This window comes from Diabrotica undecimpunctata, chromosome 2 (genome assembly GCF_040954645.1).
Source record: "Diabrotica undecimpunctata isolate CICGRU chromosome 2, icDiaUnde3, whole genome shotgun sequence".
Classification (NCBI taxonomy): Eukaryota; Metazoa; Arthropoda; class Insecta; order Coleoptera; family Chrysomelidae; genus Diabrotica; species Diabrotica undecimpunctata.
The window spans coordinates 99,133,599-99,151,831 of record NC_092804.1 but is presented as its reverse complement, the minus strand read 5'-3'; the positions used below and the strand labels follow the sequence as shown (position 1 = coordinate 99,151,831).

General features: G+C 32.2%; 1 protein-coding gene across 1 annotated transcript in view; it reads right to left on the bottom strand.

The window, feature by feature from the left end:
• The window catches only part of LOC140433829 (potassium channel subfamily K member 18-like), a 93,726-nt gene that overhangs the window by 9,244 nt on the left and 66,249 nt on the right, over window positions 1-18,233 (bottom strand). The window contains exon 3 of the mRNA XM_072521804.1: window positions 762-1,007. Within this exon, the coding sequence (XP_072377905.1) occupies window positions 762-1,007 (246 nt within the window). The remainder of the gene's footprint in view (window positions 1-761; window positions 1,008-18,233) is intronic.

Here is an 18,233-nt window from a genome sequence, read left to right as displayed (position 1 = left end):
AATGGATTAATTATCGGTACTTCTTAAGCAACTCGACCAGTTGCTCGGTATATAGAGAGTATAAATTTGACGTAGTACATCGAAAAGGGCATCTTCATAACAATGACAATATTTTTCTAGGCGAGTCTATTTGGAACGACAATACCAATACTGTAAAAAACTTACAGAAAAAGAGAATGTAACCAAAGAAGTAAATCTCCAAATCACCACAGTTAAATAGGAAGAAGATAACGTTCTTACCTAGAAAACCTTACAAAGAGTCAAATTCATACCAGAATGGCTTAAAAATGGAGTAATACCTATTTGGCAGGAAATAACTAAATAGAATGGAACTATAGAGTGGAACTATAAAGGCGTACTGGGCTTAATGATAGTCTATCTATCTTTTCAATGGACTATTATATCGGAAGTAGAATAGTTCTGGATAGATAACGTAGAGTTCAATAATTGGTACTGCCAAAATCATACATTAAAAGTGTGTTGCAAGAACTTCATAGCCGCTTTTCTAGAGGACATTTTGTAGAGTGTTCAAAGGAACACTTGCCAGAGTTCGAGACATATTTAAATGGATCAATTGTCGCCGAGATGTAGAAGATTGGTGTAAAAAATGCAATATATAACGGTAGAAAAGATCCTAGAACATGATGTCCGTAAAATGGTCCAATATATTTCCGGAGAGCCTCTTGAATGTTTTGCAGTGGATATTCTTAGTTAACTTAGGCTAATATCGTATTTTAGTAATTAAATTTGTATGTACCTACCTTCATGAGATTTACAATATTGCTTCCCAGAGGGACTGGAAGGTGCTTTATGATATCCAACTGATGGACTCTTCACCATACTGTCGTTGGTTTGACAGCATAATTTTAAATAACTTTTTTTGGCACCAGAAGCTAAAAAAGTTCCAAATGCAGACAAAAGAACTAGCATTAAAGGAACTCCTATCATAGAATAAAGTATAGTGGCTATTTTTCCAAGTGCGGTTTTTGGAGAAAGCTTTCCGTAACCTAGAGATAAAAAAATTAAAGTTAGTTATTAAATAATTAATGCACAATTAATCAAATGCAAGCTAAAACTAAGCTGTTAATATTCTCATAATACCCAAGTATTACTAATAGGTAAAAATAAATAAGAATACTTACAACTTACAATAACAATACAATAACTTATAATAAATTTATTCTACCACAAACGACCGGTATTGCATACTATAATTTGCTATATCTTCAGGTCAACGGTACATGGTAAACTAAATGCTGAAAATATAATAACTCGTATGAGGGTACCGTCTGGTACAGAATATACAGCAATTAGGCGAATATTATACGTGTGTGATTATTAAATATGACATAAAATTAATCAAATAAAACAAAATCAAAACTTATTTAATGGTTGAGAACACATAGTTAAAAACTGTTATGGTAAACTGGTGACAAGTGACCATCGGTCTTTAACCGATCGTTTTCATCATAAAACCGATAATCACCTGTCACCAGTTTACCATAACAGTTTTTACCTATGTTTTCTCAAGCATTAAATAATAATCCTTGTATCAGTATGTTAGTAATATTTATTAGTTATTTATTTATTTAATTTCAATTTTACTAGATTGTTTTTTTACTTAAGTTTTATTTTATTTTATTTAATCAATTTTAAGTCATATTTAATAATCACAAACATATAATATTGGCATAATTGCTGTATATTCTGTACCAGACAGTATCCTAAAACGGGTTATTATATTTTCAGGTTGACCTGAAGATGCATAGCAAATGATAGTATGCGAAACCTGTCGTTGATACTACAATAAAATAATTGCGAGTAAGTCTTATTCTTATTTATTTTTACCTATTTAATATGAACTCACACAGGCAACAAATTTGAGATTCAAGTATTTCTCTTCGTACATAGCCATCCATAAAAATATGGAAAAGAAGTATAACAAAGCAAACATTATGTGGGAATAGGAGTAGGAGAGTTCAATCAATTTCACGTTATAGTAGGATTGTAATCCTAGTAGCACCAACCGGATACAGGAACTGTAGTGACACAAATAAACTTTCGGCTAAAACTTAATAAATTTCTAAGGAAGATGGGAAATCTTAAACGAGGAGATAAAAAGCAAATAATTTCTAACAAAATCAATTAATAATTGAGTAAAGCCAAGAAAAATACAGAGACTGAACTGGAAATAATTAAAGAAAGCATAGAGCACACTAAGATTAATTAAATGTGCAATTTTTGATGCATCAGAAGGTATAACTATTTATAATACAAACAACGTAAATCATGGACAACTCAAAAGATAAAGATATTAGCTTTAATGAAATAGCTTCGAAATAATCAAAACAACAATGCAAATACAAAAATTAGGAGAGGAGCAAGAAAATAACAGAAAACATGATCTATTTAATGTCCGCAAAAGAGTTAAGGAAATCAAAGGAAACCGTAAATCTCCAGCATATTCAAAAATAGTAGATCAAAATACTTCTTGATATATATATATATATATATATATATATATATATATATATATATATAATGGCTATACACCCCAGTGTGGGGTTAAACCGCGAATGCTTTCTAGATCCTATTTCTTAAGTGGATCAGTCTTTTTTGTTTATCTTATCTGCTTGACAATATCTCTCCATTTTTTCCTGTCTCTAGTTCTTTCTCTTGATTCTCTGACTCCTGCCCTTTGGAGGTCTTCTTCAACTTCTTGCAGCCACTTTGATCTCGGTCTTCCCCTTCTCTTTCTTCCTCCTGGTTTCCATGCTATCATTGCGTATGTTACTGCCTCATCACCTGCTCGCCAAATGACCTAACCATCTAACTCTGCATTGCTTTATTTTAGTTACGATGTCTTCCTTAAGTTCTTCCTTAATTTCTGCATTTGTTCTGCTTCTATATTCATTTTGCTCTGTTCTGATTGGTCCTAGTATGATTCTCATAATCTTTCTCTCTGCTATTCTTAAGTCTTCTTCATCTTTTTTAACCATCGTCATTGTTTCTCCTGCATATAATAATATTGGCCCAATTATGGTGTTATAAATGCTCATCTTACTTGTTTTAGATAGTGTTTTGCTTTTAAGTAATCTTTATTTGCAAAATAAGCTTTATTCGCTGCTAATATTTTTTCTTTTATTTCGGATTTCCCTTCTCCGGATTTACTTATTGTTAGCCTAGGTATTTAAAGTATTCTACTTCTTCAAACTCAGAACTTCCTATTTTGATTTTTTCTTTCATTGGTTTTTCCCTAATCTTAATATTTTTGTCTTCTCTTGATTTAATCTTAGCCCTATTACCTTGATATATAAGAGATAAAAAAAAGTATGGACACGTATATTTCTTTTTTTTTTTGATGACAGCGATACAGAATTTCGTAGCCAAAATCAGACACACAAATTAGAAATATAAGCGACATTAGAAAAATTAAAGCTCTAAAGTTATTAAAAACGGCAACGTAGCGGTAAAGGATAGAACTATCCAGCTTTCTTGAAACTCAGATAAAAAGAAAATTTATAAATCCTAGCTATACTATTTAACACCGTCTATAGTAGTGGATATATTCTTTTAGATTGATTAAAATCCATATTTTGCTAATAACCCTTGTGGTTACAGCGTAAATAAATAAATAAAAGAAAAATCCAGATTTTTCCTTACTCCTCTTAATATAATCTGACTGCACTATAGATAGATTTTCGGAAAGGATTTTGAACTAAGGAGGCTTTGTTGGTGCCTTTAGTTTTTCTACAGAATTGTAGCCACTATCGAAAGTTTATCATGTTTTATAGATTATGTTAAAGACTGTGTTAAACAGTTAAAAAATCGGACTAGGATGTGCAGGTACTGATTCTCATGATTTTTAAGATGTACTCTGACAGTATTCCAAAATACATCTGATGGCGCAGAAGATAAAAGGCACATAAAAGTGAAAGGAATATTGATAAATAATTTATGATATACCGATGACACAGTTATATGTGACAATTAATGAGACATTAAATTAATATATATATATATATATATATATATATATATATATATAAATATATAAATATATATGTATATATATATATATATATATATATATATATATATATATATATATATATATATATATATATATATATATATATATATATTGATATGATATAGGAGAAAGAAAGATATTGTTTAAAAAATTAATTTATAAGTTATATACTAGATAATTTTAGATATAACAAGTATATTTGGTTATTTTAAGAAGTTATATACTAGAGAATTTAATAAAAATATATTTATGTGAGGGCATTTTTAATAAATTAGCATATAATAAGTGTAAAAAGTTGTATTTTAATGTTGTAAATATATTTAAGTGAGCCATGTGCATAGGCAACCAACTATACAGTAAATTGACAGACAGAAATTAATCATAATACGAATATAAAGTGGGGTTATAATAATAATGTTAGTTTAAAATGTTTAATTTATATATATTTAATGATTTAAATGTTTATTCTGATCTGAAAAGCCTAAATGTCAACAAAATTATTAATAGAAAAGAATGGAATTCTCTGGATCACCGGAGATGGCCATGTTTGCGAAATGGTTTGTTCCAGAAAATTCAGACATGTATTTAATAGAACAAATGGAACATGATTTATTGCCAGATGATTCTAGAACAGAAAAAAAAAGATATAAATACCCGGTGATTTGGATTAGAAGCGATCAGTTATGAGTTACAGTTACTGTGAGTCCAGTTTATTATGAAAGTTAGTAGACACATTTAGTTAGTGAAGTAAATTGTTCAGAATTTTCAAGAAGTCAGTCAGAAAAGTTTAGTAAGAAATATGAAAGTTAGTTGGAGTCAGTGAATCAGTTACAAATAGTCCAATTGTTTAATATAGTGAGTCAAATGAAGATTAAAAATTATGCATATATTTTAATGCACATTTATAATTATACACAAATAATTATTGAAGATTAAAAAAGGTATATTGGAAGAAATTAAAATTATATTATGATTGAAGATTAGTATAAATCAACTTATAATAATTGGATATTGGTATATTGAAACGGAGAATAAATATAAATGCTGTTTTGCTGGTTTGCTTGGTGGTTTATAAATGCTGGTGAAGAAAAATATATCTTAAATTGGTAGAAGCTGATAATTGGAAAAAGTAATTTCACAAAAACAAGGATAACCGAAGTACGAAGACATTCAGTGGTGATTAGAATCTATATAGTGGAAAACAGTTCATTTAGGCATTCAGTGAAAGAAAGGTACAAAATTTTGTTAATATAATTTAGTTAGTGTCATAACAGTTTCAATTTTGAAGATAGTTTGTTTAAATTTTACATTGTCTATAGAATTTAATTAGTTTTATAAGAATATCAATTTAAAAATAGTTTATTTTAAATTTACATTGGCTAGGTTAGATATATATATATATGTGTGTTTCATAATAGTTATAATAAAGATAATTTAAAAAAGTACTTACAAACTAATTCTTTGAGAACCGCGATAAAAACCCTATATTATTAAAAATACTCATTGCTCATCATTCAAACAAAAAACACATCATAACAATTTGGCACCCAACGCGGTGGCTCTCTATTTAAAAGAATTAGTTTGGGAAGATAAGTGCTCTCATATAATTAAATTAATTATCAGTAGAAAGAAAAAATTATAGATTTTATTTTTAATTATATTTGAACAAGTAAAGTCTCAAAATGTCTCAAGGAAAGAAAGGTACAAGAAGCAAAAAGAATGAAGAAGATGTGGAAGTAGAAACACGACCTATACAAGAGGAGAGTTTAGTTCAAGTTCCACAAGATACTGCAGAAATGAATCCAGAAAGAGAGGAAAATGTCAATATGGCAGCTTTGATGTCATTAATGATGCAGATGAACAAGACAATGGAAGCGAATTCAAAAGAAATCAAAGAAGACATGAGAAAAATAGAACAAAAAATGGAACAGAATTCAAAAGAAGTCAAAGAAGACATGAAAAAAATGGAACAGAAATTGGAAGAGAATCATAGAAAATTAGAAAAGAAAATAGAAGATAATAATAATAAAATTGTAAAACAAATGGAAAAACAAATGGATAAAAGCTTGAAGCTGCAGAGAAAAAAGTAGCAAATGAAATAAAAAGTATACGGTTTGACTACAAGAAAAGGATAGACAATGAGAGGACAGAAGTAAAGAGGATTATTCAAGATAATAAGATAGATATAGAACAGAAAATAGAGTTGCAGAAATGTAACTTAGAAGTAAAAATTAACGAAGACAGGAGAAACGCAGAAGAAAAATTAGAGGATATACAACAAAATATCCAAATAAATAGTAATCAAATAAGAAATGTGGAACAGAGAATAGATGATATTTCACAAATGAGAGACATAGGGAGACCTTACTTAAATTTAACAAATGAGACTGGGATTAAATTCTCTGGTAATATAAAAAATTTGCATCCTAGAGTATACATAAATAGTTTAAAACATAAATTAAGACTTGTGAATAATATTAATGATATTAAAGATTATATTAGAGTGACATTAAATGACAATGCAGCAACTTGGTTTGCTAGTATTGAAAATGATTTAGATAATTTTCAAACATTTGAAAATAAATTTTTAAATTATTATTGGGGCGAACTAGAGCAAGCCAAGTTTAGAGAAATTCTATATTTTGGAAAGTATAATCACAATTTAAAATCAAATATGGTAGATTATGCATTGAAACTGATAACAGTTGCAAAATATTTAGAACCACCACTTAGAGAGGATGAAACAGTCTTAAATGTATCTAGACATTTTGATGCTGATGTTGTGCAAACCGTAACTGTACAAAATATTCAAACAATAGATAGTTTTATTAATTTTATTCAAAGAATACAAAGAGGCAATATGACAAGTAATAATAACAACAGAAAAAACAATAATAACTTTCAATATAATAAAAATGATAATCAACAATATAGACAATCATATAATAATTATAGATATGGTAATAATTTACAAAATTTTAATAATAATAACAGTAATTATAATAGACAACATTTTAATAACAGTACTAATAATAATAGACAAGATTTTAACAATAGAAGAAATACAGAGCGACCTAACTATAACAGACAGGTAAATTGTGTTCGAAGGAATAGAAGCTGCGAAGACAGGGAACGAAGTAGTACAAGGCAGGAAAATGTGAGCAGAAGTCATAGTAGGGAAAGACATAGGACATCAGATCCAAGTGGTCAGATACAATCTGACAATTCTAATAATCAAAATTTTGTGCAGTAAACTTTCTGAATTACAAGTTAGGTCATTGCTATTATGAAAAACCTTCTGAATTTATTTCTTTAGATGAAGAGAAAATTATTGAATCTATTAATTTAATTTATATAAATGCTTTGGCCAAAAATAAAATGATTAAGATTATGATAGATACTGGTTCAGAAAGTACTTTAGTCTCGGAGAATTTTATTTTTAATACATTAAAATTATCAGATATAATAAAGATTCCAAAAATTAAAATTGTTGGTGCAAATAATAAGAAGTTGGGTGAAATTAATAAACTAGCCAATTTTAAAATTAATATTCTTAATAAAGAAATTAATATGCAAGGATTTATTGTCAAGGATTTATGTGTTGATATATTAATGGGAAATGATGAATTGGAAAAGAAGAAAGTAAAGATAGATTTTGAAGAAAAAATGGTAACTTTGGAAGGGCAAATAATTAAATTTATGCAGAAAGATGAGGTGGAAGAAGGAATAAGAGTTGATAGGATATTATTAAAAGAAAATAATGATGTTTATGAAGAAGAAATGTATTTTGATGATAGGGAAATGTCCAAAAAGAATGTAAAGACTAATTATTGTAGTGAATATTTAAGGAATGGAAATTTTAAGCAGATGGATGCCTACGAGGTGGAGTGCGTAAAATTGGAAGCAAGGATTAATGAGTACATAATGAAGAATAATGTTATTTGTAAAGAAGAAGATATGATGAAAGTTTTAAATTGCCCTGAAGAATATAAATCAATAGTCATTTCCATATTGCAGCAACACAAGGGACTTGTCAATAAAGAAAATAGAATTGCACAAAATTATATCCATAGTATAAAAGTTAAAGAAGAAAAAGATTTTAAAACAAAATCATACCCAATACCATATAAATACAGAGAAGAAGTAAACAAAACAATTAATAATATGTTAGAAGATGGGATCATTGAGAAGGCAGACACACGTTTTATTAACCCCATAGTAGTAGTACGAAAAAGATCAGGTGAAATCAGGTTATGTTTGGATGCAAGGAATATTAACAAGATTACTGAAAAGCAATTTGAAGCACCAATGAGTATAGATGGAATATTAGGAAGAATTACAGGAATGTCATTTTTCACTAAAATCGATTTACAGCATAGTTTCTGGTTAATACCTCTAGAAAGAAAAAGTAGACAGTATACAGGATTTCAGATAGATGGAGTAGTATATCAATTCAAAGTAGTACCATTTGGACTTCAATCATCTTGCAGTGCTCTATGTAGATGTCTTCATGATATGTTGGATCAATATGAACATTTTGTAATTCACTACATTGATGATATATTAATTTTTTCTAAAACGGCTGAAGATTATGAGAAACACCTAAAAATTATAATAAATAGATTAGACAAAGTTGGACTAAAAATAAATCAAGAAAAATGTACATTTTTTCAAAAAGAAGTCATATATCTAGGTTATAAACTTAACACTAAGGGAATCGAAATGGATCCAGAACGGACACAAGTCATTCAGGAATATAAAACACCACACAATTTAAGAACTTTAAGAGGATTCATTGGAATAATTAATTATTATAAAAGGATGATACCAGATCTAAGTATAGAAGAAATTCCATTACTTGAACTACTGAGAAAAGGTGTAAAATGGAGATGGGATCAGAGAAGAGAACTAGCATTCCAAGAGATTAAAAACATTTTTCTGTCAAATTTGAAAATATACTATCCTGACTACACACAGCCATTCATATTAAGAACAGATGCATCAATAGAGAGATTATCAGGGGTATTATTACAAATACATGATGGGGTCGAATACCCAATACAATTCATTTCAAGAATTACAAAGCCACATGAAAAGGGTTGTTCAGTTTCAGAATTAGAACTAGCAAGTATAATACACTGTGTCACAAAATTAAGATTTTATTTGTTGGGTAATGAATTTACAATAGAAACAGATCACCAAGCTTTAACATCTATATTAAATAACAAATATGGAAACAGTAGAATACATCGGTGGAGTCTAATATTGAGTGAATACTCCTTTGAAATCAAATACATTTCTGGAAAATCCAATATAGTGGCAGATGCTTTATCAAGGTTAGAAAATACATCACAAAAAGGGCAGCGAACAATAAAAATTGGATTAAATCAATTAGTAGAAAGTACTGGATTATATTCTAAAGAAGAAATTATAAGAGATCAGATCAATTTGAGTGAAAAACAAAAAGTCCTTAGGAAAGATGGGGTATATTATAAAATAATAAATTTCATAGAAGTATATGTAATAACTAGAACTTTAGCAAAGAAAATATTGAAAAATTTACATAACAATTATATGCATATTTGTTCTAGAAAGCTATGGATGCTATTTAGGAACAATTATTTTGCAAAGAATGACATAAGTATAGCAAAAGAAATTACTACCCAATGCCCAATATGTCAACTAAACAAAGAAAAGAATTTCAAAAACCAGAACACATATAAATCTAATGTTGTATATGAAAAACTAAATACAGTTTCCATGGATTTTATTTCAAATTTAGTTCTCAGTCCAACAGGAAAAAAGCATATACTAGTGATAGTTGATTTATATACAAAATTTATTAAACTATATCCCTGCTCCAGAACAAATGTTAAAACATTAAAATCAATTTTTCGAAGAAATAGGACCATTTAGAAATTGCATAATAGATAATGCTACATATTTTAACAACCAAAAATTTCGGACATTTTGTGAGAAAAAGGGAATCAACATTCATTTTACAAGTATCAGACATCCTCAGGCAAATCCTGCAGAAAGATATATTAAAGAAGTTATAAAATATTTAAGGATACTGTGCCAAAATCAACATGAAACTTGGCAGCAACATATACCACAAGTAGAATATTTTTAAATAATACACATAATTTGAATACAGAGGAAGTACCAGAATATTTAATGTTTGGCCATATAGGAAACAGAAAGTGGATTAGTGAATATAATCAGGATATGTTAGAACAAGTAATGCAGAAAGTGAATAACCGAATTAGGAGGAAAGCTGAAAAATATATCAGAAGACAAAATCGAAATATAAAAAACCAATCACATTTCAAAAAGGAGACCTAGTGTTAATTCTTTCACTTAGAAAAAGTAATGTTAAAGAAAACCGTTGTAAGAAATTACAACCAATGTTTAAAGGTCCATATACAATTGAAAATCAGAATGGACTAAATAGTTATGTGTTAATAGATGCAGAGAACAGACTAAGAGGCATGTTTCATATCAACGACATTTTTCAATATCATGAAGAGATTGAATAATGTTTTCTATACCTTTAACACAAATATAATAACACTAATAACTTACTGATAGATCCATTTCATAGATAGATGGTAGATTTCTTTGTTGTGAATCAATTTGACATCATATTTATTGTCTTATACATATGGAAATTATTGTGTACCCTAAAAATCATAATTTTGGGGTTAGATACAGATTGATTGTGAAAATGTCTTTCTAATATAATAAAGTTTAAAACTTACCAATTCATATGGATGAAAGCCTGTTGAATGGAAATAATTCCTAAAATTTGTCTATAAATAAACATAACACAATAATAGATGATTAGATTATATTGTTTATTTTCTCCGTAGTTTCCATTGCTTTATTTGACATGACAGTTTGACATAGACAGCGAACAGGGATGTATTTAACACATTTTAAATAAAAAAAAAATTGATTTATTAAATTTAATAAGGTATGAGAAAATTAATATTTAAAAAAATATTAAGAAAATTATTTATTTTAAATATTATTTTGGGGTATTGATATGATATAGGAGAAAGAAAGATATTGTTTAAAAAATTAATTTATAAGTTATATACTAGATAATTTTAGATATAACAAGTATTTGGTTATTTTAAGAAGTTATATACCAGAGAATTTAATAAAAATATATTTATGTGAGGGCATTTTTAATAAATTAGCATATAATAAGTGTAAAAAGTTGTATTTTAATGTTGTAAATATATTTAAGTGAGCCATGTGCATAGGCAACCAACTATACAGTAAATTGACAGACAGAAATTAATCATAATACGAATATAAAGTGGGGTTATAATAATAATGTTAGTTTAAAATGTTTAATTTATATATATTTAATGATTTAAATGTTTATTCTGATCTGAAAAGCTTAAATGTCAACAAAATTATTAATAGAAAAGAATGGAATTCTCTGGATCACCGGAGATGGCCATGTTTGCAAAATGGTTTGTTCCAGAAAATTCAGACATGTATTTAATAGAACAAATGGAACATGATTTATTGCCAGATGATTCTAGAACAGAAAAAAAGATATAAATACCTGGTGATTTGGATTAGAAGCGATCAGTTATGAGTTACAGTTACTGTGAGTCCAGTTTATTATGAAAGTTAGTAGGCACATTTAGTTAGTGAAGTAAATTGTTCAGAATTTTCAAGAAGTCAGTCAGAAAAGTTTAGTAAGAAATATGAAAGTTAGTTGGAGTCAGTGAATCAGTTACAAATAGTCCAATTGTTTAATATAGTGAGTCAAATGAAGATTAAAAATTATGCATATATTTTAATGCACATTTATAATTATACACAAATAATTATTGAAGATTAAAAAAGGTATATTATATATATATATATCTCTTATATATATATATATATATATAAGAGATTTTGAAATTTCAGCAAGGGCTTTGTTACGGCTTTTATGAATTGAGACGCCGAATATGTAAAAATAAACGGCTAAAGGAACACAATTCGTCAAACTTTTCGTGTATAAATTGGTTTGTACACACACACATTGGTTTGAATGAAACATTTAACACTACACAAGATAATTCCTCTATGAACACTGCTGCTGTGAATAAGGAAAGTGACACTACAGTTACCACACCTATTTATAAAAAAATTACATATTACTATATATACAAAATGTCACACCGAAACTGACATGAATATTCAACTCTGTTGGCGACTTTAAGTTTGCTAATAAAATAGTTTTAACGATAAAATTCAGTCTTTCCTAAACTCAAAGATAAAACATTAAAAATAATATATCCAACATAGTTTATAGTATTCCTTGCACAAATTGAAAATTTGCAATACATTGGCCATTCATCAAGGTGATTAATAAGACCGTATTACCTCCCACAAGAGTGATTCGAAGAAGTATCCAGATAGGTGTAGTTTATCTATGCACGTTAACCAAAACGATCACACAATGAATTACATAGAAGCCAAGGTATTAGCAATTGAAAACAATTATTTTAAAATATTGTTTCCTAAGATGGTTTTTATCTCTGAAACAGAGATCACTCACATTTCCTGTTTTTATTTAACGATTTCAACAAAAAATAACATCGAAATAATGTAGACTCTAATGTAGAACTCCAAAAGTTATAATTTTATATTGTTTCTGATACAGAAATTCACCCGAGTAACAATAAAGGTAGAGTCCAGTTATAAATTAGCACAAACATTATCATTGTCAACTTTCACTTGTATCATGGAACACATATATTAATGCCACCAATTCAATGCGCTGCCAATTTTTCTCTTATGGAAAAAAAAAGTTTCACATTGTACCTATAGTAGAAATCCTCAATTCAAAGGAGTGATTTCATAGTTTAAACGCCGAATATCCTCAAATTTAAATTTACACAGCGGCCCTCGAAAACCCCTGTTTTCTCGATTGCAATTTGCGTTTCCTCATGAAAAATTACAGAATATATAAAGTATAGTTTGTCTCAAAATATATCGTTTTGACTTTCCCGTCCTTAAAGGATTAGTGGTATTATCGCCATTATTAATAGACAAATACATTTTAAATTTCTACCTGACCGCTCAGGGTTGAATCAGGTACGGCTAATGTAAGCAAGCAAGCAAGCAATTTAATTAAACCCAGCCTGTGAGAAATGTTCACCCCTAAGAATTACGTTCGGGTGTAACAATTCATTGGAGCGAGGTGTATTAACTCGAGTAAAAACAGGAGTCACTCCACCGCGTCGAATGCTCCAGACCATCCCTTTCCCCCCTATAGCACTCTGATGCGCGATAGGGGCACAACTATCAGCCAAATGCTCTTCATGTGGAGATCCTGGGTAATAGAACCCCAACATGGTTTCCTTACCGAATTCAAAACTCAGGACAGCGCATTGTCGCTATATTCCTGTTATCTTAATGTGGCTTATCCGCGAACTAAAATTGCTTACTTGGGCCTCAAGTCTCCGCTCTGAGCTAGGCTCAGTTCGGCGACTTGGTGCTCAAGGGGTTGGGCCCTACATGCCCGAGTTTTTAGTGGTTTTTGTTAATATTTTTTTGTGGCTTGCGCCGGTTTTTGTTAGAAGTTTTTTGATTTTTTTGGTGGCCGAAGCCGTTTTTTTTTGTTGTTTTTTGGATTTTTTTTGTAGGATGCCTAAAACATAAAATCAGAATTAGTGCATATTTATATAATAAATTATCTACATAAAATTTACTGGGTCCACGCTGTACGTTGCGATTGTCCACAAGGGTTATGAGCTACGAACTATCTTCATTGTGTGTTGTTGTTGTTTTTTGAAGTGTTTTCTCTCTGGTGTTTTGTTTTCCCTCTGGTGTGATTGTTGATTTTCTCTCTAGTATTATGATTTTATTCTACTATTTGTTGTTTGAGTCTTTTGTGCTTCCATCTGTGGAAAGCGTCGTACCTCAATATCTCTCGCAATATGTGGTTGGGGTGGTTCTCTATCTCCGCGAACTTTGTCCTAGCTTTTTCTTTCATTGTGTCGGTCACTCTGATTTGTTGTAGTTCTCTAAAGAGGAATCTTTCTGCTACGTATCTCGGTACGTTGACTGCTTCTCTTAGGCTGTTGTTATGTGCCGCTTGTATTTTCTTTTTTGATGTATTGCATATGTGTCCCCATGCGAGAGATGCATATGTTAGTATAGGAAGAATTATACAATTTATTAATCTTATTTTTGTTTTCAATCTAAGTTTGCTTTTTCTTCCTGCTAGGCCTCTTATTGATGCTCTTGCCATGTTGGCTTTTTGTACTGTAGCTTCTACATGTTTGCTAAATGTTAAGCCTTTGTCCATGATTACTCCGAGGTATTTTGCTTCACTTTTCCACTCGATAGGATTGTCTTGCACAGTTACCTGTTCTTCTGGTTGTTGGTGCCTCTTTTTGAAAAGTACAGCCTGTGTATTTTCGGAGTTTATAGCGATTTTCCATTTTAAACTCCATTCTTCTATGTCATCTAGCGCTGTTTGTAAGTTGTTTACCGCTATGTCTACATTTCTGTGTTTGGCCGCTATCGCTGTGTCGTCGGCATAGAGGCTTAGTAGTGTACCTGGTGTTCTAGGTATGTCTGCTGTGTATATCGTATACAGTAAAGGTGACAGTACCGCTCCCTGTGGCACTCCAGCCTCCGGGTTCCCGAGTTCGGATAGGACTTGTCCTATCCGGACTCTGAAACTACGATTGCTTAAGTACGAAGAGATTAGTCTTGTCATTGCTCCGCTGTAGCCGTATCGTCTCATTTTGTAGATAAGTCCTTTATGCCAGACTCTGTCGAAAGCTTTGCTTACATCTAGGAAGACAGCTCCTGTGAATTGTTTGTCATTAAATCCAGCTACTATGTACTCTGTTAATCTGAGTACTTGTAGCTCACTGGAGTGTTCTGATCTAAAACCGAATTGGGCTTCGGGTATTATATCTAATCTGTCTGTTTCAGCTTGGAGTCTGACGAGTATTATTCTCTCTACAATCTTGCTGATTGCAGGTAGTAAGCTTATTGGCCTGTAGTTTTGCGGGAATGTGCTGTTTTTTCCGGGCTTTGGTAACATTATGACATGAGCCTCTTTCCATCTGTTTGGGAATTTCTTGAATCTTAGCATCGCGTTGATAATATTTGTTAGATATACTATGGCTCTCGCTGGTAAGTATTTTAGAGCCCTGTTCGTTATTTGATCAGGACCAGGTGCTTTTTTCGGCGAGCTATTTTTAATTAGCTCGTTTATCTCCTCCGGTGATGTAGGAGGGATGATTTCGTTCGGGTTTTCGGGTCTTCCTCTTTGTCTTTCGACTTCTTCTATGAAGTCGATGTCCTCATCTGGGTGGTAATTTAATGTACACTCTCTTTCGAGAGTACTCCTCATTACTTCTGCTTTAGCCTCTGTGGTGTAGACTATTCCGTTTTCTCCATGTAATGGAGGGATTTGCTTTCTGTCGTTTCTCAGTATTCTCTGGAGCCTCCAAATATTTTGCATATTTGGTCCTTGCTCCTCCATGTCTCTTATATGGTTTTCCCAGCTTTCACTACGGTGTTGTTGTAGTGCTGTTTTGACCTCTCTGTTTAGCCTATTTGCTCTATTTTTGTCTGCCTGGTTCCTTGTCCTTCTCGCTGTCTGCTTTGCTCTGTTCTTTTCCCTTATTAAGTCTTTTATTGCTTGTGGTATATCCTTAAATCTTCCCGTGTGCATTTCTACTTCCTCTTCTGTAGTGCTGTTTTTGAGTGCTTGTTGGATGATGTTTTCCAACTCTAGGACTCTGTCTTCTATTTCTCGTGGGTTGTCTATCACTGGAACTATGTTAATTCCAGTGCTCACGAGTCTTTTAAAGTTTGTCCACTTTGTTTTCTTTTTAACTCTTTTGATTGTACTTTCTTCTTCCCACGTTCCTAGTTCTAATAGGATGGGGTTGTGGTCCGTTGTGCCTTCGTTTAATGTTTGTAATTCTGTTTGTAGTCCTAGGTTTCTTGCTACTACAATGTCTATGTGTGTAGGAAGTCCGTTTCCTGGGTAATGCGTTGGGTCTGTGGGGCCCATTGCCATAACGTCGTCATTATTTTCTATGTATGTGTTTAGTAGTCTTCCGTTTCTGTTCGTAGCTCTGTCGTTCCAGTTTGGGGATCTTGCGTTTAGGTCTCCTATTATGATTGAGGGTTCGTTGTTTAGGAACATATTTAAGTCGTCTTCAATCAGTAGGTCTTGTGGTCTTACGTAGGCGGAGGTAATTCTGACTTCTCCTTGCCTCATTTGTACTCTTATTGTTGTTGCTTGCATAGTATTTAGTTGTGGTGTTAGAATTCTGATGTGACCTATGCCTTTTTTCACTAATGTTGCTGTGCCACCTGATCTTGCTGTGTTGTCGTTCCTGTATATGTCGTAGCCTGGAAACTTGATGTTGATGTTGTTCGTGAGCTTTGTTTCCTGTATTGCCACGACGTCCATTTCATATCTATTGACCAGTTCGTCCAGTATATTCTGGTTGGTCCTTATGCCTCCTGGGTTCCAGGAGCCTATCCTCAAGTATCCCCTGTTTGCTTGCACTAGTTCAGTGCTAGCTTTATATCTGCAATCGCCTCGTGGACAATTCTAGTGACCAGTTCCTTAACTGAGTTCACTAGGCCGTCTTGCTGTTGTTTCGAGATCAAGATGGTGTTCTCGGTATTTTGCGCTTTTGCTGCCTGTGCGTAGGAAGGTCCGCTTGATGTTTGTTGCGGGGCTTGTTGTCTCTGTGGTTGTTTTCTTCCCCAGGTTGGGCATCTGGGGCATCCTCTGAAGTTTGCGCGGGTGTTGACCCTGGCAGTTGGCACATTTTGCCTTTTGTTCTCGGGGCATTTGGCAGTTTCTTGTGGAGTGATTTTCTCCGCATCGTACGCATCGAGGTGTCTTAAAACACGCTCTCTGCGCGTGGTGGTACCCCTGGCAGTTGAAACACTGCGTGGGCCCAGTTGCTTTTCTGAAGTCTTCGATGTGAACCTTCATATGCATCAGATTAGTAATGCGCCTGGCTTTTTCCACGTCCTCCTTCTCCAGTGTCAGCACAAACATTGGTAGATTTCTTTTATCACTCTTTCTGGAAATCATATTCTTTATTGATTCACATTCGATATCATACTCTTCTTTGAGAGTATTGAACATTTCTGTAACGTCTGTGTTTGGAGGTAGTCCTCTTAAAACCATTCTTGGTTTTATGTCTTCCTCTAGTGGGAAGGCAATCCACTGTATAGGTGTTTTTTGACTATACTCCTCTATGATTTTTACCATAGACCTATAATCTTCTGGATTTTTCGCTTGTATTAACGTTTCTCGTCCACTTCTCGATAGTCTATTCGACGTTATCACCTTCTTTTTCTGAGCAATGTCTAGTATTGCTCCTGTCTGGCTGACGCTCTGTAATTTAATTACAGGCGGTTTTGGTTTCCACGTTGGTTTATCTTGTTTCGTGGTTTGTTCTCCGTCGGTTTCCATTGCTTGTGCTTGGCATGGAGTCGGAGGGCGTGGTGTAGCGCGCGCATCTCTTTCCTGATGACTCTCTAGTTCTGTTGCACTAGGGGTCGCTAGTGGAGGGAAGTCTTCCTTCACGGCCTTCTTCTTGCTGTTTTTGGGTTCTTCTGCTTGTTTTCCCTTTTTTGTATTTTCTATGGATGTTTTTGTCTTTGGGATTATTCCCGTGGACTTTTCTGCGGTTGCTTTTGTCTTTGGGATTGTTCCCGTAGACTTTTCCGGTTTTGACGCCTTTTTGGCTTGGGTTTTCCAGGTATCTTCTTTGCTGCTCTCTTTTGAGACCGTTTCTGTTGTTTTCTTGGTTTTTTTATTTTCTTTTCCATTGCTAAGTTCTTGGAACTTTGAGTCAATGTGGCCAATTATTGTTTTTTGCGAGGTTACTATCGTATCCTGCAGTTCTTCAATTTTCTGTTTTAGTGCTGCTATTTCGGCGTCCTTTTCTTTCAATATTATCTTTATCTTTGCCAGTGCGGACTTTTCGTCCTCACTGCTCCTCTGTCTCATCCTTTTTGTAGTGGCTCGTTTTTCGAGTGGTACGTCGTCGTCAGTGGAGTACATTTCTTTTTCGCGGTTTCCCTCCGCGCGGTCTTTTGTTCGTTTTTTCTTGGTCTTGGGGCGTTTGAAGTCCCCTTCGTGTATGTCCTCGGTGGGGAGATCTTCAAAGATCTCGTAATTTGTGTC